The sequence below is a fragment of the Phocoena phocoena genome, chromosome 13 (genome assembly GCF_963924675.1).
Source record: "Phocoena phocoena chromosome 13, mPhoPho1.1, whole genome shotgun sequence".
Classification (NCBI taxonomy): domain Eukaryota; kingdom Metazoa; phylum Chordata; class Mammalia; order Artiodactyla; family Phocoenidae; genus Phocoena; species Phocoena phocoena.
In genome coordinates this window covers 87,251,037-87,276,852 of record NC_089231.1, presented here as the reverse complement: position 1 = coordinate 87,276,852, position 25,816 = coordinate 87,251,037, and the positions used below count along the sequence as shown (strand labels likewise).

Below are 25,816 nucleotides of genomic sequence, written 5' to 3'. Positions count from 1 at the left end.
AAAACGTGGTAGTTACCATGGGGGAAACTAAAACAGGGTAAGGGGATGGGCGTGGGATCCACTTTAGAAGGGCTGGTCAAGAAATGCTTACAAGGAGTCACCACTCCAGTTGAGGGCTGAAGGAAAACAGGAGGCCAGCCATGCGACAAGGAAACAAGGCTCTGAGCTTGTTGTCAGGTGGTGGTTCTCAGTGCAGGCGACTTTGCTCCACCGCGGGTCATTTGGGAACGTCTGGAGGCAGATTTGATTGTCACAACTGGGGAGCGGGGTGGCACAGCCATCTAGTGCAGTAGAGGCCAGGGATGCCGTTACCCATCCTACAATGCACAGAACGCACGCCACAAAGAACTCTCTGCTCCCACTGTCAACAGAGCACAGAGAAACCTGCTCCCAGGGCAGGGAGGCAGGAGGCCGGGCGCGGGAGCAGGGGCCAGCCTGAGCAAACCAGCCTGGAGGTTGGTTTGGCAGAGGCCGAAGCCTCCGTAAGAAGTCTGGGTTCGGAACCTCGGAGGGCCTGCCTCTGATTTCACTTTTAAAAACCTCTCTGTGGTCACACTCCTGCCCTCCGGCACCACCGCTAGCAGAAGCAGGTCTCCCGCCCGGGCAGGCTTCCGGGGCGGAACCGGAAGTCCCGGCGGGCGACACGGCGGGCTCGCCCAATAGGGACGCTCGCGGGGCGGGCCGAGAAGGCCGGCGAGCCTAGTATCGCGAGAAGGGCGGCGGCGGCGGCGGAAGAGCCGGGCTGAGCCCAGAGCAGTGGAACTGCTGGCGGCGGGGGCGGGCGGCCGGTGAGCTGTGGGGCGCATGGCGGGCGCAGGCGACGAGCGGACGCCGCTGCTGGGCGCGCGGCGGGCGGCTTTCGAGGGCCGGCGCGCGGCGTGCGCGGCCGTGCTGCTGACGGAGCTGCTGGAGCGCGCCGCCTTCTACGGCGTCACGGCCAACCTGGTGCTGTTCCTCAACGGCACGGCGTTCGGCTGGGAGGGCGCGCAGGCCAGCCAGGCGCTGTTGCTCTTCATGGGCCTCACCTACCTGGTGTCGCCGTTCGGGGGCTGGCTCGCCGACGCGCGACTCGGCCGGGCGCGCGCCATCCTGCTCAGCCTGGCGCTCTATCTACTCGGCATGCTGGCCTTCCCGCTGCTGGCCGCGCCTGCCACTCGCACGGCGCTCTGCGGGGCCCGCCGCCCCACGCGCGTCCGCAACTGCTCGGCGCAGTCGTGTGCCGACGCGCCTGCCCGCTACTGCGCGCCCGCCGCGCTGTCAGCGCTCGCGCTCGTGGGCCTGGGCGTGGGCGCCGTCAAGGCCAACATCACGCCCTTCGGCGCCGACCAGGTGAGGGCCGCGCAGGTGCGGGGCGAGGGGGCGGGGTCGCCCGCCGACCAGGAAACCCAAGTACCGTGGGGGACCGCGCAGGGTGGGCGCTGGCGCGCGGGGCTGCAGACCGAGGGGCCTCCTTCCTTTAGGAGGAGGCCTTTAGGAGTTGGGGGGGGCTTTAGGAGTTGAAACCTGGGGGAGAGCAGAGCGGTTTCTGGACTGGGCCTCTGCAAGTGCAAAGGCCCGGGGGCCAGAAGAGAGGGATGTTGCAGCTACCGTGGCAGTCGTGTTGCAGTACAGAACATGAGTGTACCAAGTCTGTACGCACTGTACGCCTTAAACTTCCGGAAGGTTATGTGACAAGTATGTTTGAAACAAAAGAAGAAGTGGGAACGGGGGTGGCAGGCAGGTGCTTCGTGATGTGAAGCTTTCTAAAGAGTTTGAGGTCTGTTTTGAATACAGTAGGGAGCCTTTTTGGGGATTTGAGCAGGGGGTAATGTGATCTGATTTATGTTTCTAAAAAATTCAGTCTCTGTAGGGCGTGGGCCTGGCAGCTGTGGCCTGCCAGCCAAATCTGGTCTACTTCCTGTTTTTGGAGGGCCCACAAGCTAAGAATAAGACTGGTACTTAGTTTTTTGAACAATAGGAAAAAAGTAAAAAGAATATTTTTGTGGCAAATGAAAATGATAAGAAACTCAAATTTCAGCTTCCACAAATCAAGCTTTATTGGAACACAGCCCTGCACCTTCCTGGTCACATATGCTGTGGCTGCTTTCACAGTACGGTAGCAGAATCAAGTAGTTGTGACAGACTGAACGTCACTTAAAATTTAAACTATTTACACCCTGCCCCTTCACAGAAAAAGTTTGCGGATGTCGGGTATAGAGACTAGGTTGTATGGGAAGTGCTGACAGCAGACAGATCAGGTAGGAGTCTGTTTCACTGGCCAGGTGAGAGATCAGAGGTTTGGACTAGGACGGGGGCAGTGGACAGGGAGTGAAGTGGTCGATTCAGGATAAGTTATGGAGGTAGTGGGACCGGGATTGCTGGTGGATCTTCTGCAAGCAACAGGGAAGGTAACTCCTGGGTTTTTGCGCTAAGTAGCCACGTGATTGCGGACATTTACGGAGGGCTTACTGTGCATGAGGCCCCGTGCCGAGTACTTTGTCAGAGTTCATAGGACTCCTCTGCTGTTACCGTGCCCATCTTACAGATGAGGAAACTGGGGCTTGAGAGGTTAAATCATTTGCCCAGTGGTACAGAGCTAGTACATGACTGAGCCAGGGTGCAAGAGCCTGGCCTCTGAATCTGAACTTTAATCACCCCTGTGAAAGGCGATGCCTTATCATGATGTTGGAAATAAGAGTTGCCTAATGTCCTGAATTCTTCACTTCCTCCTCTGCACCATGGAATGTGGTTTCCATACGTGAACTCATTTGAATCTCATGTGAATCTTATACCCATGTTTTAAATGAGAAAATGGAGGTGCGAAAAGATTTCTTTCTTTTGTTGTCCTATAGGTAGTGAGTGGTCAAGCCAGGGTTTAGATGCAGGTCTGATTTCTCAATGTGTCCTGTAACTGTGACGGCTTTGGCCTTTGGGGTGCCGGCAGCTCACAGGCCAACGGCGAAGGCACAGGACTGGGATTACCCGTCTTTAAAGACCAGGCCACAGGACTAAAGTGCGCCCTGAGTGTTTAGGTTGTGCCCCGTGCTGTACCGAGCGCTCTTCCTATGCGATCTTATCTAACACCTTGCAACAATTTATATCCCGAATTGTCCCTGTTTTACAGTAAACGGAGGCTTGGGCGGTTTGACCTACCCAGGTCCACAGCACGTGAGTGGAGGAGCTGGGTTTAAACCCGGAAAGTCTGACTTAAAAATTCCTGCTCTCCAGTAGATAATAGACGAGGGATTAATATTCCTGAAAAGAATGAGTGGTTCTGTAGAGGTTCTCTAGAAGGCACGACAGAATTTGCGCTCTTTTGATGTGTAATTAGATGTGGACCTTAAAAAGAAACGTGCTTTTCTGCAATAGAACTGACCTCATCTTCTCTAACGTGACACTGCCGTGGACAAAGGAGAGCCACTCTATATTTAAGAATATCAGAGAGACTTGACAGCCAAGCACAACATGTGCTTCGTGATTGGAGCCCAGCTTTTCTAAAAGCCATTTATTGGGATGATTGTGATAACTTGATTATAGACCACATATTAGATAAAGTTGCATTGGTGTTAATTTTCTTAGGTGTTTGTGTGGTTTGTGTTATGTAGAAGAATGGCCTTATTTTTAGGAGATTCATGATGAAATCTTTGGGGTGAAATAATGATGCTGTAACTTATTTTTAAATGGTTCAGCCAAAAGAGTATTTCATATATATACAGAAAAAGAACTGAGGCTGTAAATGAAGGCTATCGAAGTGTATGCTTTACTATTCTTTCAACTTTTCTGTATGTTTAAAATTTTTTTTACTAAAAAGTTAAGGGGATGTCCATCAACTGATGGGTGGATAAAGCACGTGTGCTCTCTCCATACAGTGAAATATCCTTCAGCAGTAAAAAGGGGTGAAGTCCTTCCTTCAACGTGGATGCACCTTGAAAACATCATGCCCCTGAAAGATGCCAGGCACAAAACACGGCATGTTATGTGATTCCATTTATATGAGATGTCCAGAATAGACAGGTCCACAAAGACGAGGAGGTTAGTGGTTGCCAGGAGTCAGGAGAGGGGAAAGGGAAGCTACTGTAAGAGGAAGTTTCTTTTTGGTGTGACAAGAAATGTGGAATTGGATAGAGGTGATGGTTGCACATCTGTGAATAGACCGCAAACCACTGAGTGGTACATTTCAACAGGGTGAATTTTTTATTATGAGAACTGTATCTCAGTGAAAAAAACATGTAAAAGGAAAATATTAGTACCCTTCAGCCAAGGTGCTTGCTCTGTGTCAGGTGCTTGCTGGTCTTTGAAGGGGATTTGAGAGGCGTCCCCCAGAGGTGTCGCACGGCTTGTGGGATCTCAGTTCCCAGACCAGGGATTGAACCCGGGCCACGACAGTGAAAGCACCGAATCCTAACCACTAGGCCACCAGGGAATCCTAACCACTAGGCTACCAGGGAACTCCCAGGATTTCTTTTCTTTAATTGAAGTATAGTTTACAGTGTTGTGTTAGTTTCATGTGTACAGCAAAGTGACTCAGTTATACATTTATATATTCTTTTTCAGATTGTCTTTCTTTATAGGTTATACAAGATATTGAATATAGTTCCCTGTGCTACACAGTAGGACCTTGTTGGTTATTTTATGTATAGTGGCGTTACCTATTAATCCCAAGTTCCCAATTTATCCCTCCCCCAGCTCTCCCCTTTGGTAACCATAAGATTGTTTTCTATGTCTGTGAGTCTGTTTTGGAAATAAGTTCATTTGTGCCATATTTTAGATTGCACATATAAGTGATATCATATGGTATCTGTCTTTCTCTGTCTGACTTACCTCACTTAGTATGATCATCTCTAGGTCCTTCCATGTTGCTGCAAATGGCACTACTTCATTCTTTTTTATGGCTGAGTAATACTTGGAAGATACCTTTATGCTTCTCTATCACTGACGCCTTTGTCTGTGATACAGGGCCTCTAGGAGACCCTCTGAGTGAGAGATGAATGGGGTCATGCTGTGCAGCCCTGAGAAGGAGGCCTTAGCTGACTTCTGAAGGAAGATGCACACCAGAGTCCGGGGGTGATGCTGATGTAAATCACGTCAGCCCCGCCTTTTCCCCCGAGTGATTAACCTTCCTCAAAGGTCACAGTCATTCTAAATGGATGGCTCCTGTAGTTGAACGAGTGAACTGAAAGAACTCTTTTTTACAGACAAAGAGAGCAAAGATACATTTTTTCTAGAGGGGAAAAAAAGAGTTGTGCTGTTATGTGTTTAAAGGAATTTTCCCAAATCAGCCGACTGTCTGACTCACTCCCCAGGATCCTGTTCCTTTAGCTCCACTTCTCTGAGTTGACCGCAGCAGTGTCTTTTGACCCGTCATATGATGGTCCTGTTTACCCTTGGTCGGGTAGGGCTGGAGGCAGGTGTACAGATGGTGACGTAATGTGACCCACATGAAGTGCGGGTGTCAGTCCAGGGCATGGAGGCATGTGACTTGCGGTTTATAGGAGCCAGCAGGCTCCTGTAAGAAAATTACTGCTATGTGGTTATTTAGGGTCTAGTGATAGGCTTAGGTTCCTGAAGTAATTTTAGTGAATTACACTTGGAAGTTCAAATAAGTCGACTGCCAAGCTTACCAGGATGTGTGCTGTGCCACTGTAGATACTGGGAAGGGCTGTGAGTAGAAGTCCTCTGGAAAGTTGTTTAAAATGCAGATTCCTGGGCCCCAACCCCAGAGATGGTTAGTGGGTAGTCCTGGAACGTGGGTCCTGTGAATCTGTATTTTTGAGGAGCATGCCAGGCGTTTCCAAAGCAGGTGGTCCACGGGAGATACTTGGAGAAACTCTAGGATTTGCTGGATCTAAGTATAGTTAAGAGAAACACTGCCCGGAATCTGCAGTAATTAAAAGCATAAAAGATACATTTTTTTGGTCAGGTTGTATCTGTAAACACCATTTTGATTGATCGGCTACATTTCTGGATTTTTTGGCTGCATCTTGTGGGATCTTAGTTCCCCGACCAGGGATGGAACCTGGGCCCGGGCAGCGAAAGTGCAGAGTTCTAACCACTGGACTGCCAGGGAGTTCCCATGTGCTGCCTCTCTTAAAGGCTATGGTGACAACAGTAATTGATATAAAGATATAGTAATATATGAAAACATCGTATATGTTTTTCGTCCTTGAGGATGATCACACGTTTTTAAATCTCTTTCCTCCCGGTTATTTTAGGTTAAAGATCGCGGTCCAGAAGCCACGAGAAGATTTTTTAATTGGTTTTATTGGAGCATTAATCTGGGAGCAATCATTTCTCTGGGGGGCATTGCCTACATTCAGCAGAACGTGAGCTTTGTCACCGGCTACACCATCCCCGCTGTCTGCATCGGAGTGGCTTTCGTGGCCTTCCTCTGCGGCCAGACCTTCTTCATCACCAAGCCGCCCGATGGCAGCGCCTTCACTGACGTGTTCAGGATCCTGGTGTATTCGTGCTGTCCCCAGAAGCAAACCAGGGAACGCAGTCCTAGTGGGTGAGCACTTTATTCTCATCACAGGCTCAGTTTTCCACGTGACTTACCAACCGTCATAAATAAAGTGCTGGCTTATGTCTGTCCTGTGCTCACCGTGGAGGGGGACACGGGGCTGAGGTTGAAATGTCTCACGCCAGCTCCAGGAGGCGGGTGTGAGGTACTTTGTCTCCATCTTAAAGGCAGACCAGCGGCCTCCCTCCTGGGCTCGTGCTTTTCATTTCTAACCTGCACGTTGACCTTCCTCTCACTGCTGGTGTGAGATGGAGGCTCCCGACTACGTAGTCGTGTAAAGGTGATAAAAGACAGAAGCTTGCCAAGGGCATCGAAGAGACAGTGTACTACTTGATGCATTCCTTTGAATGAGAAGCCAAGCATTCGCTTACTTGGTCGCTGCCTGTCTGTGCTCCTTAAGCAGGAAGCTGCTGCGCGGGTCCCCATGGCCCGTCCCCCAGGGGTCCCTGCAGCCGCTCTTTGAGAAGGGCAGGAGAGCAGAACTGAGATGCAGGTAGGGTAACTCCATCATCCCCTTTGCAGAGGACTTCCCGGTTTTAGCACCGTATGCCCACGACCTGAGGTCTTAAAGCCCAGAGTCCCGGGCCCGGGGAGTCCTGGGCAAACTGGCGGAACGTCAGTCACCCTAGATGCAGATTAATGAAGAAAAGTCCAGAACGTAGCTCAAAAAGAGACTTCAGAATTTTTTTGTTGTTACTTTCTGATGTAACAACAACCTGTAGTAAAATACGTCCCTTTTACCTATACAGTTCTGGGAATTGTGACAGATTCCATCATGTAACCAGAGTGCATTCAGGATACAGAGTATGTCCATCCCCCCAGAAAAGTCCCCAGGACCCTTTGGAGTTGAGCCTCTAGGAATATTTTGATCAAGGCTGGTGTTGAGATGGGCGCTCAGTCCCTGAGCCGGAGGTTGACGTCCTGCAGGAACCTTCTGCAGGCCGACCCCGTGTCTGTCTGCCCCCTCATGGCTTGTCTGCGTGTGTCTAATTTATGTCCTTGGAGCCATAACAGCTGTCTGATGTTCCTGTACCAAAGCAGCTCTATGGCCCTGCCCCTTCGCTCCCGGCTAAACGTCTCTAGTTGCTTCAGCTGTCCCCGTGCGGAATTCCGGCACAGCTAACCCCCCCAGTGCCCTGGAATTCTAGTGGGTCAGTGTGGCATTCAGACTCATAAGTCAGAACTGCAGCTGGTGGGACCACACTAAAGAATTTTTAACAGTTGAAGCCTCATTGCCTCAGCAGCAAGCAGTAGTGCTTTACCGGGGCCTCATTTTAATTAGGCAGAAGCAGGGTTTCAGATCGTAGATGTTTAGGCTACAGATTGAATGCCATTAGCAAAATATACTGTTAACTTTTCGGTGTGTCTGTGTGGGTGGTACCTGGTAGACAGTTCTGCGAGAGAACACCATTGCTTTGTGGACACTTGGGTTTTAATGCACACGTGGCGTGGCGAAGTCAGTTTGGACTTAGGAATCTGTTTTCCCTTTAGGTTGGTTTTTGAAGTCTTCCTTGGCACAATTAGAAAAGGACCAGCTTGCAGAAAAGTTGATGGTCTAGAGAATTCTCCAGCTGTGCTCTCCTTACGCACAGGTTAGGGCTGTATGACCTTGGGCAGGTTTATGACCTTGTCCTTGTAAAGCCCTCTTTTCCTTCTCGTGCAGTGGGAAAGGACCCCTCTCATAGGATCAGTGTGAGGCCTCAGTGAGCCAATAAGAGCCCGGTTAGCGGTAACTAACTGATGGCGATGCTTTTGTGGAAGGTCACGTTGTCAAGTTACCATCATCACCAGAAGCATCGCCCCTTCCCCTCTCGGCTCTTCCTTCACCGAAGAGTAGGTGGCTTCCCTGAGAGCCTCCCTCCCAGTCACGCTGGTGTAATAGTAAAGCAGCTCGGGTTTGTAACAGGCGGTGTGGTCGTCAAGTCTTGACGTTTGATAAATGACCTAATTTAAAATGCAAACAGTCCAGCACAGTAATTTTTTCAGATGCTCACCCGGTCACGCAGCCGACATAGTTGTCATCAGCCTCGGATGACACCGCGGGCCTTCCTCAGCACAGTGGGGCTGGTGGCCAGGGTGACAACGCTGGGGGTGAGGTCAGCCACCTCTCAGACGGTGAGGGGCGATCCTACCATATCTCCTAGGCTCAAGAAAAGGATGGTGGCTACAGTCTCACTCTGGCTAGGAAGTCCTTCTGCCAGCTGTGTCCATGTGTCCCAGTGTTGAGGAATAATCTAGGTAGCTGTACTGGGTGGGGACGATTAGTAGGTAGCAGAATGGAGTTGAAGCAAATTCAGCACAGCAAGCTGGTTTCCTACCTCCAAACTTAATTTGTTACCAAATAATTGATTTCTGGGGGTGGAAGAAAACTAATTCCTTCATTTTATTTCCCAAAGTGAAGGCATTGGAGTCTTTCAGCAATCTTCTAAACACAGTCTGTTTGATTCATGTAAGATGTCTCATGGAGGGCCATTCCCGGAAGATAAAGTGGAAGATGTGAAAGCCCTTGTCAAGATTGTCCCCGTTTTCTTGGCTTTGATACCTTACTGGACAGTGTATTTTCAAGTGAGTGGTGACATTCAGGTTTCATTTCCTCTATCTCCCCGTGAACGCCACCCCGGCACTCGTTTTGGCCATCACTGAAGTGCGCAGGGTTCCTGGCTTTCTTTGTCACGAGTCTTCAGGATCTCGGAATCTTGTTTTTAGTTACGGACTCCTTTTTGCTGATTGAAATGTTTTGAAAACCTTAAAACGAAGCTAAGAATGGGGATGCTTCTGTTTTTCCAGACCCCACCTTTTAATGTGGTTTCTCACTGGGATAATGGTTACTTCTTTTTCAAAGTTCATCTCCAGACAACTTTTATGGTGACCAAGTAATTGACCCGTGTTTTCAAACCTGAGTGTTGCAAGTCTCAGCACGGTGTAGTCTGGGGGAGGGCGCAGGCTGCGAGTGAGTGACAGCCGTGCTCATGTAATGACAGCTGCTTTCTACACCCAGATGCAGACGACGTATGTTTTACAAAGTCTTCATTTGAAGATTCCAGAAATTTCCAGCATTACAACCAATCCTCATACGGTGAGAACAGTTGAAATGATCTGAAAATTGTCTTTGGGGGTTTATGTGAGAAATGGATTCCTTCTACCAATGGTAGATACTTTGTAATGACAGCAGTTAGCTTGAACTAAAAGCATTCCTGGAATGTTGAAATGGAACTTGAATGGAATGTTGAAATGGAATGTTGACTTATTTCTGAGACTGTTTCCCATTGGTTATGTCCTTTGCTAGATTAAGTTGACTCCTGACGTTAACATTTCACCTGATTCTTCTTTCCCGAGAAAGCACAGAAAAACAAACGCAAATCCATTTAGAAATGGAAGCCTTTTCTCAGTACCAGTGTCTTGAGACAGACTATTTTCCTAGGAGGTTATACTTTGTACAAATGAACTTTTTTTTTTTTTTTGTATTTTTTTTGCGGTACGCGGGCCTCTCACTGCTGCGGCCTCTCCCGTTGCGGAGCACAGGCTCCGGACGCGCAGGCTCAGCGGCCATGGCTCACGGGCCCAGCCGCTCCGCGGCACGCGGGACCCTCCCGGTCCGGGGCACGAACCCGCACCCCCCGCATCGGCAGGCGGACTCTCAACCACTGCGCCACCAGGGAAGCCCTGATGAGCTATTCTTGAAATAAGCTTTTCCCATTTAGATGTTAGTTGTCAGACGCGTGACTGCTGACACTGCAGAAAAATAAGCAGGTGTCTTCTGTGTTTCCCGCTCCCAGTTTCCGGCAGCCTGGCTAACCATGTTCGATGCTGTGCTCATCCTCCTGTTAATTCCCTTGAAAGATAAACTGGTGGATCCCATCTTGAGAAGAAACGGGCTGCTCCCATCGTCCTTGAAAAGGATCGCGGTGGGCATGTTCTTTGTGATGTGCTCGGCCTTCGCGGCAGGTGAGAAGCCGTTTCCGGTTCCGGCGGTGGGTGATGCGGAATGTGGCCACACGCCGCGGGGCTCTCAGGAAGTGTGTGTACTTCAAAAGAGGACATATATGGGTTATTCTAACCCTGACTGGTGTTCATTTTCTAGTTTTTCATTTAGGAAGCTTAAGGTTTTTTTCCTAAGGATTTGTCTGGTTTTTGTTTTGTTTGGTTTTGTTTTTTTAGAACTATAACCAGTGAAATGCTCTGGAAAGTGACTTTTGGGTTGAATCAAAGGAGGCTTGTTGTCTCCTAGTGATTTAGATTTTAGACAACTGTTAACTGCCGTGTGGATGACATTTCATACATTAACGGTGTTAAATAATCCTCAGAGCTGTGATTCTTAATGTCAGGTCCATTAATCAGCTTTATACACCCTGAACCCTTGGCACTTTTATGTAAAATTTTACGTGCATCTTCCTGGAGAGAAAGGTGTTTTTGTTTTGTTTTGTTTTTAAATCAAACACAGGTTTGTAACCAGCCTCCATCCCCCCGAAAAAAAGAAAGAGGTTAAGAACTAATGCCTGCGTATTCCAACACCTTTTGGGGGCTCCATTCTGTTTGCATAATTCTTAGATTCTGAAGTATAAGCTGAAATACCGTGTGCTGATAAAGCTGAGGTGTTGCTGACTTTCTCACCTTGCTTTGGAGCTCTTCCTTCATTAGTATTTGAAAATGACTGAACCGTGAAATAGCTTACTCATATAACAAGACAAGGAAGGCTGATATTCCTGAATCACCTATATATCATCTCTGTTATGAGGAGTATAATGTTAAGCCCTGCCGAGATGGAATTTAATAGTCTCCGACAGTGCTTCACAGCAGCCTCCATCCACTCTCGCCAGGGTGAACACAGTACTAGGTATAGTACTATCTATTGATATAGTACTCGATAGATTTAAAGAAATGAGTCCCTAGGCTTAAGAATTCTGTATTCCAGACACTGGGACATCTTAGGAGACAGTTATGTTTTTTCTTAATCAAATAGGTAATTAAAGGGAGGGCGTGTCTGAATGAAGTTTCTGCTGTGTGCTTGCTGTGTGATTCGTTTCTCTTCCAGTCCTGTGCACATGGGGAGGTAAGCCAGAGCAGACGAGAGCTGAATTACAGCGGGGCTCTGATTGCAGGTCTCGTGCCGCAGAATCGGTGATGGGCAGGGCCGCTGTGCTGGGGTGGTGCCCTGAGTGCCTGCCGTGGGCCCGGCTTCTTCCTGGGCTGGGGAGCCCCCTCTCTGTGCCCCGACCAGCCATTCACACCCCTTGGAAAGGAGGCCTTGTCCTCTCCCTGTGGGAAAGGGGAGGCTGCTGGTTCCCCAGGCATTTTCTAGCAGACTCCGGCTTTGGTTCCTCTAATACCATCTTGTCTTCCAGTTTCATTTATGGCTGAATAGTTTCTCCGGGCTGCCCTGAGAACCCCAGGCGCTTCCCGGTGGTTTCTTTGCTTGTTTACGTGGGAAACGTTGTCCAGCGGGGCAGGCAGTGCTGTCTTCAAAGTGCGGCGTGCCGGCAGTCCACTTCCTGCTCAGCAGGTCGGGCTGTCGTCAGGTGGCCACGGGCACCTGCAGAGAGGCAGGTGCTCTGCACTGTGTGACCACGACCGCTCTGAACTTCAGCATCTGAATTGATCACTTACCTACGGAAAACACCGCTGAGGCTGGTGTCCTAAAGAGGCTCTCTTTGCTGAGTGGCCAGAAGTTGGGGAGGAGCTTGATGGCCACTGGTTTAAAGAGTTTAAATACCCGGCAACTGGACTTGAGCACAATGTATTAAATTCAATGTAAGCAGTAACTGGTGTTTCATGCCGCTTCATTTCCAACTCCAGTGAATATTATTTAATTGGAGCATTAATGACCTTTGAATACAGACCTGAAATCATTACAGCAAACCAAAGTTTTAATAGAAAAGAGACTATTTTGCCTTTTAGCTTACTACATTCAACGATGATAAATCAGGATCTTCCATTTTGTACCGTCCCTGCCGGTAATAATTCTTTCTTTAAATTTTCTTAGATGAGAATCAGGCATGTCCAAGGGGTTTCTTCTAGTCTGCTTGAGAAAAAAAGAAGTGTGTTAATTTGTCTGATTTCCTTGCCCCTTAGAAATTGTGCGTGTTCTTAATTTACTAACATCATAGATGCTCACTGGAGAAAAGGGAACCTTAGAAACATAAAGGAGAAAATAAAAATCAACTGTAATTTCCCCAGAGATGCTCATTCCTGGGATGGTGTGTATCTGTCTAATCCTGTTTGTGTGTCTCTGCATACATACACACACACCTTCTGTGTTTTTGCGAAAATGAGATACTGATGTGTAAGCAGATTTGAGCCTGATTAAGGAATACTAAGTGTGAGGAAACCATAAAAATGTAATAAAAGCTACGCTTGTTACTATTGGGGGGTAGAAAAATCCGCCAAATACAGATGAGCCATCTCCCCTCATTTCCCCCTTCCTCCTCCTTTTCCTTCTCTCTCTATCATACACACAGATTTAAGCACTCATAATTCCACCGGGGGCTTCCAAGGAAATCTTCTACCACCATTCTGCAAGTGCATGGGAAAAATTATGTATGATGTGATGTGTGTGTGCGTTTATACTTCGTCACCTGCTTTAAAAGAAAAAAACAAACCTAAAATATCCTTCCCCCGTGTCAAACATTCACGTGCGATCCTTTGTTGTTGGGTGTTGAGGATTCTAGTTTTCACGGTCCGGTAATCACTGCAGTGAAATTGCTTTACTTCTCGAATCCCTGGAGGTGTAATCACTGCATCCGTGTTTGATGTGTGTACATGACAGAGTTACCTTCCGTCATCCCAGGCTGACGGTACCCATCCGTGTGCCTCACGGTCTGCTCTTCCACTCTGCTGTGCTGTGGATGCCCTATTACCACAGCGGTTTTTAGGCAGGAGTCTGTGCCCGGACTTCAGGGCATGAGAGAGCATCTGGAATGGAGACAGAATCATCTGAGTGCCTTTTTCTTGGGTCATAGCTTTCGTTAGGAAGGAGTTCAGAGCCACTGGTCTACAGCACTTTTTAAAAAACTGTGATCAGGGCTTCCCTGGTGGCGCAGTGGTTGGGAGTCCGCCTGCCGATGCAAGGGACGCGGGTTCGTGACCCAATCGGCGAGGATCCCACATGTCACAGAGAGGCTGGGCCCGTGAGCCATGGCCGCTGAGCCTGCGCGTCCGGAGCCTGTGCTCCGCAACGGGAGAGGCCACAGCAGTGAGAGGCCCTCGTACTGAAAAAAAAAAAACAAAACAAAAACAAACTTATCACAGAGTCAATCCACGGTCGTTAAAAATACGTAGATAGAAGTGCGAGGAGACCTAAATTCACTCCTAATCCCACCATCCAGTGATGACGCCTACACCTGTGTTTATATCTTCCTAGAATATTTTATTACAGCTAAATTGTTCTTTTTTAAACAACAGAAATGGAACAAACTATTCACAGTTTATAAGCTATTTTTGTATACTATATATAATACATACCATTTTTCCAAGTCAATTACAAATTTAAATTATGGTTTTTGACAACGACGTAATATTCCATTTTGGGTCCTATCAGTTTTTAAAACCAGGCCTCTTATTAAACGTGAGGGTTGATTCCAGTCTGTCCTACCTGAAGCAGTGCTGTGTGTACACCCTGACACGTCCGCACATGTGTGCTCATCTCGTGTGAAAGGGCCAGAGCAGCGTGCCGACGCGAGTCTGATCTCACTGTGCCCTCGTCACACTGATGATTGTGTTCTGTTAATGTTCTCTTATCTGAAGGGTTCCAGCATTCTCTATCTTTAATGTGTACTGTGAGTGATCTTAAGACTTTTTCCCAAAATGTGTCAGACATTCTATTCTGTGTACAGTTTGTGTGTTGTGACCAGTTTTCTAGTGGGTTTTTCTTGTAATAGAGTATAGATTGTCGCTACTCAGAATTTTATCTCATTTTACGAATATTTTTTTCCCATTTTTTTCACTTTCCCTTTAATTTTGTTTTTGACGTCTTGTGAAGTCTTATATGCTTCTTCATTTAGGTCCTGTACATTTTATGTTAGGTTTATTCCTAACTGCTTTTATGTATTTTGGTTTCTCACCTAGGAGATTTTTTTAAGTTCTGAGTTTCAGTGAATTGTTTTCAGATGGTTGCTCGTCTTGAAATTAACATAGTTTCTTTTCCTGCCTTCTTTATAAAAAGAAGGTATTTATTGTTTATTCAGGCTACACTGCCCGGCTTGTGGGACCTTCGTTCCCCGACCAGGGACTGAACCCGGGCCTGGGCAGTGAGAGCCCTGAGTTCTAACCCCTGGGCCGCCGGAGAGTCCCGTTTTCCTGCCTTCCTGCTACGCCTCCCTGTGTCTCTCCATTTGGCAGGGTGGCCCGGCTTTCTCCAAGGCTGCTGGTGGTGACGGATGCCCCCCTTTATCCCTGACTTCGACGAGCGCACCTTCAGCCCCTCACTGTGGAAGGTTCACTCTCACCTCTGAGTTTGCATACGTATTCCTGACGATGTTACATATCTAAGCTTTATTTCAAGTTTGTATTTTTTGGCAGAAGTGAATGTTGAGTTTCTCTCAAATATCTTAGTTTGGTTTTCAGGAGGATTGCATGCCCTCCTTACTCCACCCCCTCCCTGCCTTTGGCCGCTCATGATTTTTATTCATTTTAACATCTGGTATTTAACTGTTCCTGAATTTCTAAAATACACCCTGTTTGTTAAAAGGTCTGGTTGGAATCTGCTAATTCCAGTCTGCTCAATAATCTGCTTTTATTGAGCGATTGTGCGTCTCTTTCTAACCAATATCAGTCTGGTTTGGTGTCAGGGTTATACAGCTTCATAAAAGGTGTTGGTAAACTCCCTGTTTCTTTTCTTTTTTAAAAAAATAAATTTATTTATTTTTGACTGTGCTGGGTCTTTGTTGCTGTGCATGGGCTTTCTGTAGTTGGGACGAGTAGGGGCTATTCTTCATCGCGGTGCGCGGGCTTCTCATTGCAGTGGCTTCTCTTGTAGTGGAGCACAGACTCTAGGCGCACGGGCTTCAATAGTTGTGGCACTTGGGCTCTAGGTGCGGCTCGTGGGCTCTAGGTGTATGGGCTTCAGTAGTTGTGGCTCACAGGCTCTAGAGCACAGGCTCAGTAGTTGTGGCACGTGGGCTCAGTAGTTGTGGCTCACGGGCTCTACAGCGCAGGCTCAGTAGTTGTGGTGCATGGGCTTAGTTGTTCCGTGGCATGTGGGATCTTCCCGGACCGGGGCTCGAACCTGTGTCCCCTGCACTGGCAGGCAGATTCTTTACCACTGTGCCACCAGGGAAGTCCAAACTCCCTATTTCTGAAGGCAGGGAGTATTTTTAACAGGATGAGAATTATCTGTCTGCTCCCAGGAAGTTCCAAGTCTTTGCCTAAAAAATCATATGAGTACATCCTCTCTGAAAGGAAATATAACTTTTCCACCTTTTTCTCAGTTTTGTACAGATCTTGTTTTTTCTTGAATCACTTAAGCTTTTTGTTTTTTTAATGTCCGTAGTAAATCATTTATTGAGTTTTAGAAAAATTGTTAGAGTGGCGATAAAAATAGTGTTTTAAATAAATCGGATGTGCTTCCTTCCTCATTTCTAGTTTCCCTTTTTTATGTGCTCTTTTTTTATTAGGCTTGCCAAGACTGGATTTTGTAATTTTTCCTTAGACGTCTGTCTTGAATTTATCATTTGATTGTTTTTATGTTTTCTAAGTAGAGAACTTAAGATACTAATTTCTGTTACCTTTGGTTTGTTGTGGGGTTTTCTTCTCATTTCTTGAGTTAAATTCTTCGCGTCTTTTTGTTCTTTCTTGCTCAACAGTAAAAACCACGTAACGGCATGAATTGGCCGGTTACGGGTGCTTTCCCAAGTCTCTTGCACTTTGATTTGTTGTAGTGTGTTTTTTCTCCCTACGGATATTGAAACTATGGTTTTTATTTTCTTTTTGATCCAAGAGTAATTTTACAGAAGTTTTTTTCCTTTCATAATATTGATGCTTTTGTTTATCCATTTGTTAATGAAAAAGCTTTAATTGAGGAGTTGGGAAAGATCCTGGCTTTATAATTCTGTACCGTGGACTTCAAGGCTTCCGTTTTGGCCAGTGTTACTTTCTAAAAACGTTCGTGGGGTGCCACATAGGATGGCTCGCAGGTTGTCCCACCGTCAGCTGAGTGGGTCAGATCCCTTGTAGCAGGAGCCCTGAAGTCCAGTGCTGCCAGGGGCCTGGGATCACGGCGATGGCCCGTGTGCAGGGATGCTGTGGTCTGGGCGGGGCCCGTTAGGATGGAGCCCCGCGAGGGCACAGGTGTTAAGTGTCCATAAAGTTCGGGACCTGGGTCTGCCCTTGGGCCTCCGATGCAACCAGTTGCCCGGCAAAGCCTCATCTTTCCATCTGCTTGCTCTGGTGAGGACCGAGAGGGTTCCTGGGTCTCAGAGCCTCGCTGCATTCTTAGCAGATGATGGCGTTTCACTCACGAAGGTCTGTGGCTTGTGTCGTCCCTGGGGAGGGCACGCGCCATCCTCGGGCAGTGGCGGGAGGCGCACACGGGGACCCTAAGGCCCGGCAGAAGCCCAGCTCACACCCCGACGGTCGCTGAGACTGGCGCCCCTGTCTCTGCCCAGCTGCTGGCTCCGCTTGCTTCTCCCGGGCTTGCTGCGGGCGCGGGGCCGTGCGCCTGACCTTCATTCAGCGTGTTCTCTTGGTGCCCGTGTGCTGCGGTTGCCAAGCCTCCCTTCTCCGTGACTCTGTTCGGCCTCTCCCTCACTCAGACCTTTGCCACTTTACGCTTTAGTTCTTGTCTCGCCCGCAGCGTTGGGTTTTCTTTCGTTTTGACATGATGTGAGTCCGTGTCTTTAACTGAAGAGTTTGGCCCGTCGATGGCTGTGGCGGCTCTCCCAGCATCTGCCCTTACGTTGGTCTGTGCCGGTGCTCCTGGGCCCGTCCGTCAGGAGCTCTGCCGGCTGCGCAGCCCCTGCGTTGTCTGGAGGGCTCGCCCTCTCCCTCGGCCTCTGTTCTCTGCGCTGTCCGGCCATCCGTCCCCCGTCCCACCAGAGAGGAGCTTCAGTGATTTCTCACATTCTTGTCTCTTGGGGCTCGACCCTCGTTATTTGTGTCCCCCTTGCCAGCGCCCCTTCGTTTCCGTTACCTGTTCACCCCCAGTCCTCACGGAGTCGTGCTTTCCTAACTAATAAGAGCGCAGGACAGATCCCGTCCGACAGTTCACTTCCATTCTCTGCCAGGCCTTGCAGAAGTACTAAATACGTGTATCGTCCCCACCAGTACTGCCCCATCACGCACACGCGTGTGCGCGCGCACACACACACACAGACACACGCACACACACAGGCAGACACACACGCAGACACACACACACAGACGCAGGCAGACACACACACATGCACACACACACAGAGACGCACACACAGAGACACGCACACACACAGACACACATGCACTGTCTTAAGCCTCTCTTGCCTTTCCTGTGGAGGACAAGAGTCTTCCCCAGCTTCAATATTTATTCCCTTAAAACAGGCTGAGTGGGTGCTTCCCCTCCGCTCTTGGATTGGACGGAGCCCTTCCAGCTAGAGGGTCGGTGGCCAGCACAGCGCAGTGATCTTCCGGTCTCAGGGCAGTGGCCCCGGGCTGGCTGGAGCTCGGCCCACGCAGAGGAAGCCCACAGTGCTTTATCCTGTGCGTTGACGGCGCTCCAAGCAGGCTGACGCCACGGCCCCCTTGGTGCTGCCCGCTGCCCTGCCAGGGAGCAGAGCTGTCGCTGTGGACAGGGCCCTCGATGCCGTCACCAGCGTCCTGATAACCGCTGGGCTGAGCTGCATGCGCCCCTTCCCGGAGCAGCAAGCGCTCTGCAGTGGCCGCTCTGCACGCCTGGGCCCGCTCCGTTTCTCAGGTCGCAGGACGGGTGTGAAGGTCGACTCACCTCTGGGAGGTCTCTCTTTCCCTCGGCCCTTTGACGCGTTTTCTCTTTGTTGGCACATTTCGTTTGAGATATGTTGTGGGCTGCAGATTGCAGAGTTTGTCTCTCATCCAGTCAGTCGTACCCTGGTCCTTTCTCATGCTCAGGTTTTGAAAGGAATATTTTTAATATATTCCGTTGTCCTCTACGCAGACTCCTGTCCTTCCTCATACGGTTTTAAATCCGTATGCTTTTACATATACATTAGATATTATGGCCCATTATTTCATCTGCAGTTAGAACCCTTTAAAAACACAACCTAGCGACACCTTTACCTTGAGAAGTCGGTCCCACACGTTGTTTCAAGCTTTATTTTGACCTGCTTATGTTTTGTTTTGTGGAGAGTAGCTGTTTCTGTCTTGCTCATCTTCCCACGTCTTTCTGCCCCGCGAGACAGATGACCGATGACCCAGTGAGGTCTTGGTGCTGCTGAGGGCAGGGTGTGGTTCGAAGAGTCTGGGTTACAGTCGTCCCGCTTATCCCTGGGTTTGCTTTCCGTGGTTTCAGTGACCCCACGGTCAACGGCGGTCCGAAAATACCTACAGTACGGTGAGATGTTTAGAGAGAGGGGAAGGCCACCTTCACGTAACTTTTATTACAGTGTATTGCTATAATCGTTCTAGTTTATTATCAGTTACTGTTGTCAGTCTCTTACTGTGCCTGATTTATAGATTAGACTTTATCAGAGGTAGGTGTGTGCAGGAAAAAACATAGTATATGTAGGATGTGGAACTGTCCTGGGCTTCAGGCATCTCCTGGGGGTTTTGAACGTATCCCCCAGAGAGAAAGGGGGACCACTGTACTTTGCTGATAAGGTTAAGCCCGTCTGCACAAGGAAAATGGCATTAGTAGTAGTCGTGGTAGTTGTAATAGTGATGACGATCAGTGAATCAGCTTAAATCTGTTCCCTTGAGGGGAAAAACATCTCCAAATTCATTACCTTCTGATAAGTAAATAGCACAATTCATCTTTTTATTGCAGGACTGTTTAGCTCTCCCCTGCTCCCCCTTTGAAAAGAAATAAAAGGTGTTTAGGTGAGCAGTCCAGAGATTTGAGGATTGCGTTAACCATGTTGAACACTGGTTTTATAAGGCACTGCAGAGCGCCCCCGTGAAGTATGGATTATATGACCTCTGTTTCTTAGTAACCTACCTCGGAAGCTGAAAGTAGGGAGATTCCTGAGGTCGAGGGGTTCTGGGGGAAGCTATGTTATTGGGCATTATCCTTTCATGTATTTCTCAGAATCATCAACAGACATCTTGTACCAAGCATCTAGTTTTTTAGTTTAATTGCAAATGTTAATGAACAAATGCTCATAACCTACTTATGAATTGTAGGGATTTTGGAAAGCAAACGGCTGGACCTCGTGAAGGAGAAGACCATTAACCAGACCATTGGAAATGTCGTTTACTATGCTGCAGATTTGCCAATCTGGTGGCAGGTCCCTCAGTACGTGCTGATTGGCGTCAGTGAAATATTTGCGAGCATCGCAGGTGAGGTTCCTTCCTGTCGGGGCGTCCGCGTCCAGTCCTGTCTCAGCACGATAAAGCCCGTGCTGTTTCCCTCTTCGTTAGGCCGCGTCGAGACAGAAACAGCACAGTGCTTGGTGGGTGCTGGTGGGCAGTTGTGGTGCAGAATGTGAATTGGTGAGGAAAGAGCAATGGTACGGCTGAGGCTCTCCTTTCTTGGTGTAAAAGGATCCCCAAAACATCAACCTGAAGTTCATCTACCGTAGAGGGTCAACAGGAGAGAGGATAGAAGAAGGAAGACCCCCGTAAGGGCTACCTGGCAGTTGCTAATAACCACGCCCTGCAGTCCCGCCACCACGGCCGGGCCTCGGGGGTCCCTCACTGCCTGGCCCTCAGTGTCTCTGTTCAGATTTATAAGGAAGCAAACCTAATTTTTAAAACCTGTTCTCACGGGCCTCTCTTCCCTATTGGTGAGATCAGGTGGTGGCATGCGGACAAGTAAATTCTGTGCAGGCCTGTTCCCAGCTGCTGGGAGCGAGGGAAGGAGAAAATGAGTGATGCCCAGAGCGGTGGGGCTGGGAGGCCGGCACTTTTCACCTCTCCTGCCTCCTACAGCGCTCACGCGGACTGGCTGATGCACTTGTGGAGGGAGTGAGTCGCACGGGGTGGCCCTTCCTTTACAGCACAGTGCAGATCTCCATGTCTGCTTATCACAGTGGTGATTCGGTTCATAGATGCACCTGCTGAAACTGTTCTAAAAGACCTTGCCTTTCAGATAGAAATCCTGAGTAGATTTCCCCATTTTAGTGTAAGTACTTTGTTTGCAAACTCCCGTTAGTTAAGAATGTAGGCAAATTTTGCTTCTTCAAACTTTCTTTCCGTGAGGAACGAGAAATTCCAAGAGCTGACAAGTCAAATGCCGCCTTCAAGTGTGAAGGCGGGAGGTGACTGGCCACCTCGCGGAGTTTCTAGGGGCTGTGACAGCAGGAGGTGAGCAACCAGCCTGGGTGCTGTCTCAGAGCCGCGCCCCAGAGCCCAGGTGTCCGAGGGCAGCGGTGCAGGCGCGGGCGCCCTGCTCCTCTCCCGAAACGCCCTCCTTTTCTTCCCCAGGCCTGGAATTCGCGTACTCGGCCGCCCCCAAGTCCATGCAGAGTGCCATCATGGGCTTGTTTTTCTTCTTCTCTGGCGTCGGGTCCTTCGTGGGCTCAGGACTGTTGGCACTGGTGTCCCTCAAGGCCATCGGGTGGATGAGCAGCCACACGGACTTCGGTAAGGCCCCCCTCGTGGCCCCCCTTCCCGTCGTTGGCAGTGACCAGCGCCGCAGTCCTCGGGCCTCATGGGGCGCCCGGGACCAGACGCGGTCAGCGTCGCCGGGCTGCCCCGGGAGCCCCCGGCCTGCTCCCTGCGCCCCGTCAGACCACCCGCCTCCCCTCGTTTACCCACGTCCCTGATGGTCTCCTGGGGACAGGTGGGCCTCTCCTGCCTCAGGTTGGCCTCCAGCAGCAGCTCTGTGGCTGCTGTTTTCTCAGAGCGTCTGTGATGAGTAGACTGACCCTCCCACCTTCAGGTCCAGCACTAGTTTTATTTTATTATGAGGCAAATAAAATCTGTATCACAAATTTCCCTTCATTTATCAGGTTGGCCAGAAAGTTTGTTCGGTTTTAAGTAAAGCCACGTTTTTCATTTTCATGAAGAACTTTATTGAACAACATATTCACTGACCTAACGAACTTTTTGGCCAACCCAGTATCTTATTTTCGTATTTTTTTTCTTTTCCTGATGGTACCTTTTAATTTCCTGCTGTTAAAAAAAAAAAAAAGAGATAATAAGTTGCCTTGTTAAAAACAAGTATTACTCATTATCAATCATAATGGGATTTTGCAGCTAATGCCAGTAGGTGGCAGCTTGAGCAGAATCACTCCCGAGAGATGAAAGCTTTGCTGTTTCCATATCGATGTAGCCTTTAAGCAGACCCAGGAGGTGCAGGTGTGCTTCTCCTTCGTATGTTGTACCAGTAAAAACCACCATATTGCTTTTCCTTGTATAGGCGTGTGGCGTTTGCCGTCCCCTGTAGAAGGAGCAGCAGGTGTGATCCCAGATTTTGTGGCTTCTCTGTGCTCAGTACCCCCTGGGTACTGAGCCACTTCTAGGTTCTAAATCCCCTTGAAAATCTGGTGAAAGCTTAGAGACTGTTCTCCAGAAATTGCAGAATTCCAAAAGCCCTCCCATGATTCAGTTAAAATGCCCGTCTTGAGGGGGGCGTTTTGGCCCAGAGACCCCTGATGCAGCTTCCAGAAACCGGAGCCCCTGCTGCCCCCGGGCACCACTGGTGATGTGTCCAGCTGGTCCGGCTGTGAGAGCCAGTGGTGTGCGCGGCAGGCCCTCCTGGCTGTGCTGAGGGGGCTGTGCTCATTACCCCTGCCCCTCGGAGGGTAAGTCCAGTTACACAGGGTTCTGGGAGTTCTCCTGCGCTCTCGGTGTCACGTAATCTGTTTTGTACGTGTGACAGACCTCCTTCAAAGAAAGACTTGTTATAGGGACCACACCTCAGTAGTTCTTAAGATATAGATTCTGTTATTTTACTTTCACATGTATCTTAAAGGATCGATTGGTTTTTGTCATTCTCATTGCTTTCCAGTGATTTAATCCACCCCCCCCCCCCCCGCCGCAGCCATTACTAATTTAATAACTGGTAGTTTACCTGTCACTCATCCTTTACTTCTGACAGGTAACTTTAAAACTTTTCATTGGGAAGTTTATGTCCAGTATTGATGCGCGTGGCACACGTGGACAGATGTTGGACCTGGATTCTGTTTGTTGTGTTATTTTCACGAAAGAGAAGCGCCTTGTCGTGTGTCCTGGATCAGCTGCCCTGTCCAGGAGTGCAGGGTGGTCTCTCCTTGTTTTCCCTCCAGTCCCTCTGCCTGGAGCCCCATGTCCAGTGATGTGAGAGGATGTGGCAGGTCGGCTCCCACTTGGTTAGGGTCAGGTGGCTGTCACGGGCGGTGGTTTGGAGAGAGAATGGGACAGGTGACACCTCCTCCCCGCCGCCCTCACATCCTCGTTTCTGTAGGAGGAGCAGCAGGTGTGATCCCAGATTTCACGGCTTCTCTGTGTCCTGGGCTCTCCCTGGCTCTGCCCTTCGGCAGGTCCTGCCTGCATTAGGGCCCCAGCGGCAGTGGGGCTGGCTCAGCGTTTCCTGACTGACACGTGGGTAACTTGCTGTCAGGTTCCAGGACCAGGTCTGAAGGAAGAGTCCCCACATGCTCCCCTCGTTGTTTTCTTCTCTCCCTGTCCTGCCCCAGGCCTGCTTGTCCTCGTTATTATTATTACTTAGACTGGGGATCACGTCCGTACTGTGAAGGGCACTGGTCTTAAGTGCACAGCTTGGTGTGCATTTCGTCCAGATCAAAATGCAGGACGTGGAAGGGTTCCTTCCGTCCTTTCTGACTTAAGCCCCCGGCCCCCGGCAAGGTGAACTCTGTTCTGAGGTCGACCCTGCTGAGTCCTGCAGCTCTCTCGTCCGTGGCCGTGGCCTTCCACTCAGCACTGCGTCCTCAGAGTCATCCCAGTGATCGGCTCTTTGTTATTGCTGTGGAGCATCCATCGTACCGATAAGTCAGAATTCATTATCTGTTCTGCGGCACGTGGGTGTTCGTGGTGTCTCCAGTTGGAGGCTGTCGCAGATACAGCAGCTGGGAATGTTCTTGTGTATGTTTGGGGGACACATGAAGCTTGTTTACTGGGGCCCAGGAGTCAGTCTTATCAAATACGAAGCACCCAGAGTTTACCATCTTTACATGCAGTTACCTTCTGTCTGTGAAGAGGCCCAAGAAAGTACAGGGTGATCACCTTTAGGTGGTGGGCCCAGTTCTGCACACCCTTCCTAACGCCAGACTGCGACGGGCCCTGGCGGGGAAGACACGGCGCGCAGTTTGCTCGGCCTGCCAGCTTTGAGCTTTGGAAGTTGTAAATGACTCTTTAGTTTGGGGAGATTGATGTTTCAGAGCGTGATTGGTGTTTCGACGACAGCCTCGCTGAGGCGGCTCCAAGCGGCACTGCAGCGCTAGCGTCTGCAAACCAGGGTCCGGGGGTGGGATCTCAGTGTCCAGGGTGGAGCCCGCCCGCAACGGGGACCAAACCACTGTTTCCAACTCTCTGAGCACTGTTGAGTAAATAACACAGTCTGGTAGAAATTCTAGGTAGTACTGGATCTCTTCCCAGAGCAGCAAACACAGGAAATCATTGTCTTCTACAGCCTGAAGGAGTGAGAATTCTTTAAAAACGTGTGAGTGCTTATTATACAAGCGTGTATTATATCTGTTCATTAGTTCTGTTAAATAAAAGCAGTGTTAAACGTCCGACTTTAATGAGTATATGTTCAGATAGAAAAAGGAAGTTGCAGAATAACCCAGCTTGACAGAGACCTTCAGAGGAAAGGAAGTCTGGCGTTTTAAATAAGCCAATGGGAGATGCTTTTGAAGCCGGTCAGAGAGCACAGCAGCTTTCTTCCTAAGACGCCAGCGTCCTCCAGAGACGCTGCTGACGCACCGCCCCTGTCTGCCCCTCTGTTCGGCAGTGTGCCCGGCCCTTTCCAGTGGGTGACCAGCGGCGTCAGCGGTAGACCGTCCAGGGCTGCGGCGACGCCGTCTTTGTTGGGAGCCGGGGTGGCGTGCTGTGTGCGGCCCCGGTGTCCCCTCCACACAGCCCTGCGTCTCCACGCCGCGTGGCCGCTGCTCAGGGAACAGACGGCAACTTTACAGCCCTGGTGGCCCCGGACCTACATGTGGACTGGGGCTCCTGACGGGGCCCCGTGAAGAGGAGGCGGCCGTGTGGCCCGGGTGCTGTCTCCACATTTGACAGGCAGGGAACCTGGGCCCAGAGACCAAGACGCTGGGCTTTGAGCCTCCTTGGTGGAGCTCCGCGGTCCGTGCCCTTCACCTCCGCCGCCTCGGCAATGGTTGGGCACTGAACGGAGCCTCGCACGTAGGGCACCTCGCGTGCTGCTCAGGCCAGGGTCGGCCATTCAGTGTGTCAGCTCTTAGGGTTAAAGTGGGCGCCTGTGTATCAACCTGCAGCCTGAAGTTTTTAAGGAGAAACGCGAAAAGCAAGCTTGTGCCTTCCCCTGGCGCGGGGAGTGTGTGTTCCGCCGTCTCTCCCGGCCTGTGACGGTACTTTGTTTGATGTCAGGTGACGACATGGGAGTCCAGCACTCACACCTGACGTGCCGTCCAGGCTGCGTCCCGGCCCGACGCGCGGTCTCGGCGCGTGTGCAGACTGTAGACCCAGGCGAGGAGGGCCGTCCGCCACAGGATCTGACGTGGAGACAGTGGGGGCCCCTCATCGTGTGGGGGCAGGAGGCCCCAGCCCGGAGCCCGTGTTAAGACGCGGCTGACTCACAGTGGCTTTGGAAACAAAGCACTTGTGTATTTTGAATTAGGATTCTTTTCTCTCTTTCTTTTTTTACTTTTTTAATGACCACAGTTAAAAGTCACCCTGACCTTCGTAGGAACCAAGTTAAATAAATAAAATCTTTTAAACTCTCTCTCTAAGTGCAGCTTCCGTGCTGCTCTCTTTCCTTTTCTCTAGGCAACATCAACGGCTGCTATTTGAACTATTACTTTTTTCTTCTGGCTGCTATTCAAGGCGCTACCCTCCTGCTCTTCCTTATTGTTTCCGTGAAATACGACCTGCAGCGGCCGAGAGCAAACGGCACGCCCGCCGGCAGGAGGACCTGATGCTCCTGCAGCCCGTCAGGTCTGTTGGACGGACAGATGGACAGATCCGTGGGAAGGTGCTCTGGGGGCTCGCAGAGCAAACGGCTGACTTCCCTAAAACTTGCGTGGTGCCGGGGTTGGTTCCCTCTTTTCCACCCGCGGCCTAGGTAAGTGCCTTCCTGCG

The 25,816-nt window shown here is 49.8% G+C and overlaps 1 protein-coding gene across 1 annotated transcript; it reads left to right on the top strand.

The window, feature by feature from the left end:
• The first annotated feature begins 717 nt into the window (after positions 1-717).
• Positions 718-25,816, top strand: SLC15A4 (solute carrier family 15 member 4). Its single transcript, XM_065890062.1, has 8 exons — positions 718-1,329; positions 6,192-6,487; positions 8,896-9,064; positions 9,498-9,575; positions 10,276-10,444; positions 19,784-19,939; positions 21,026-21,184; positions 25,505-25,816. Exons 1-8 carry the CDS (start codon positions 805-807, stop codon positions 25,651-25,653), a joined length of 1,701 nt encoding a protein of 566 aa, XP_065746134.1. The 5' UTR covers positions 718-804; the 3' UTR covers positions 25,654-25,816.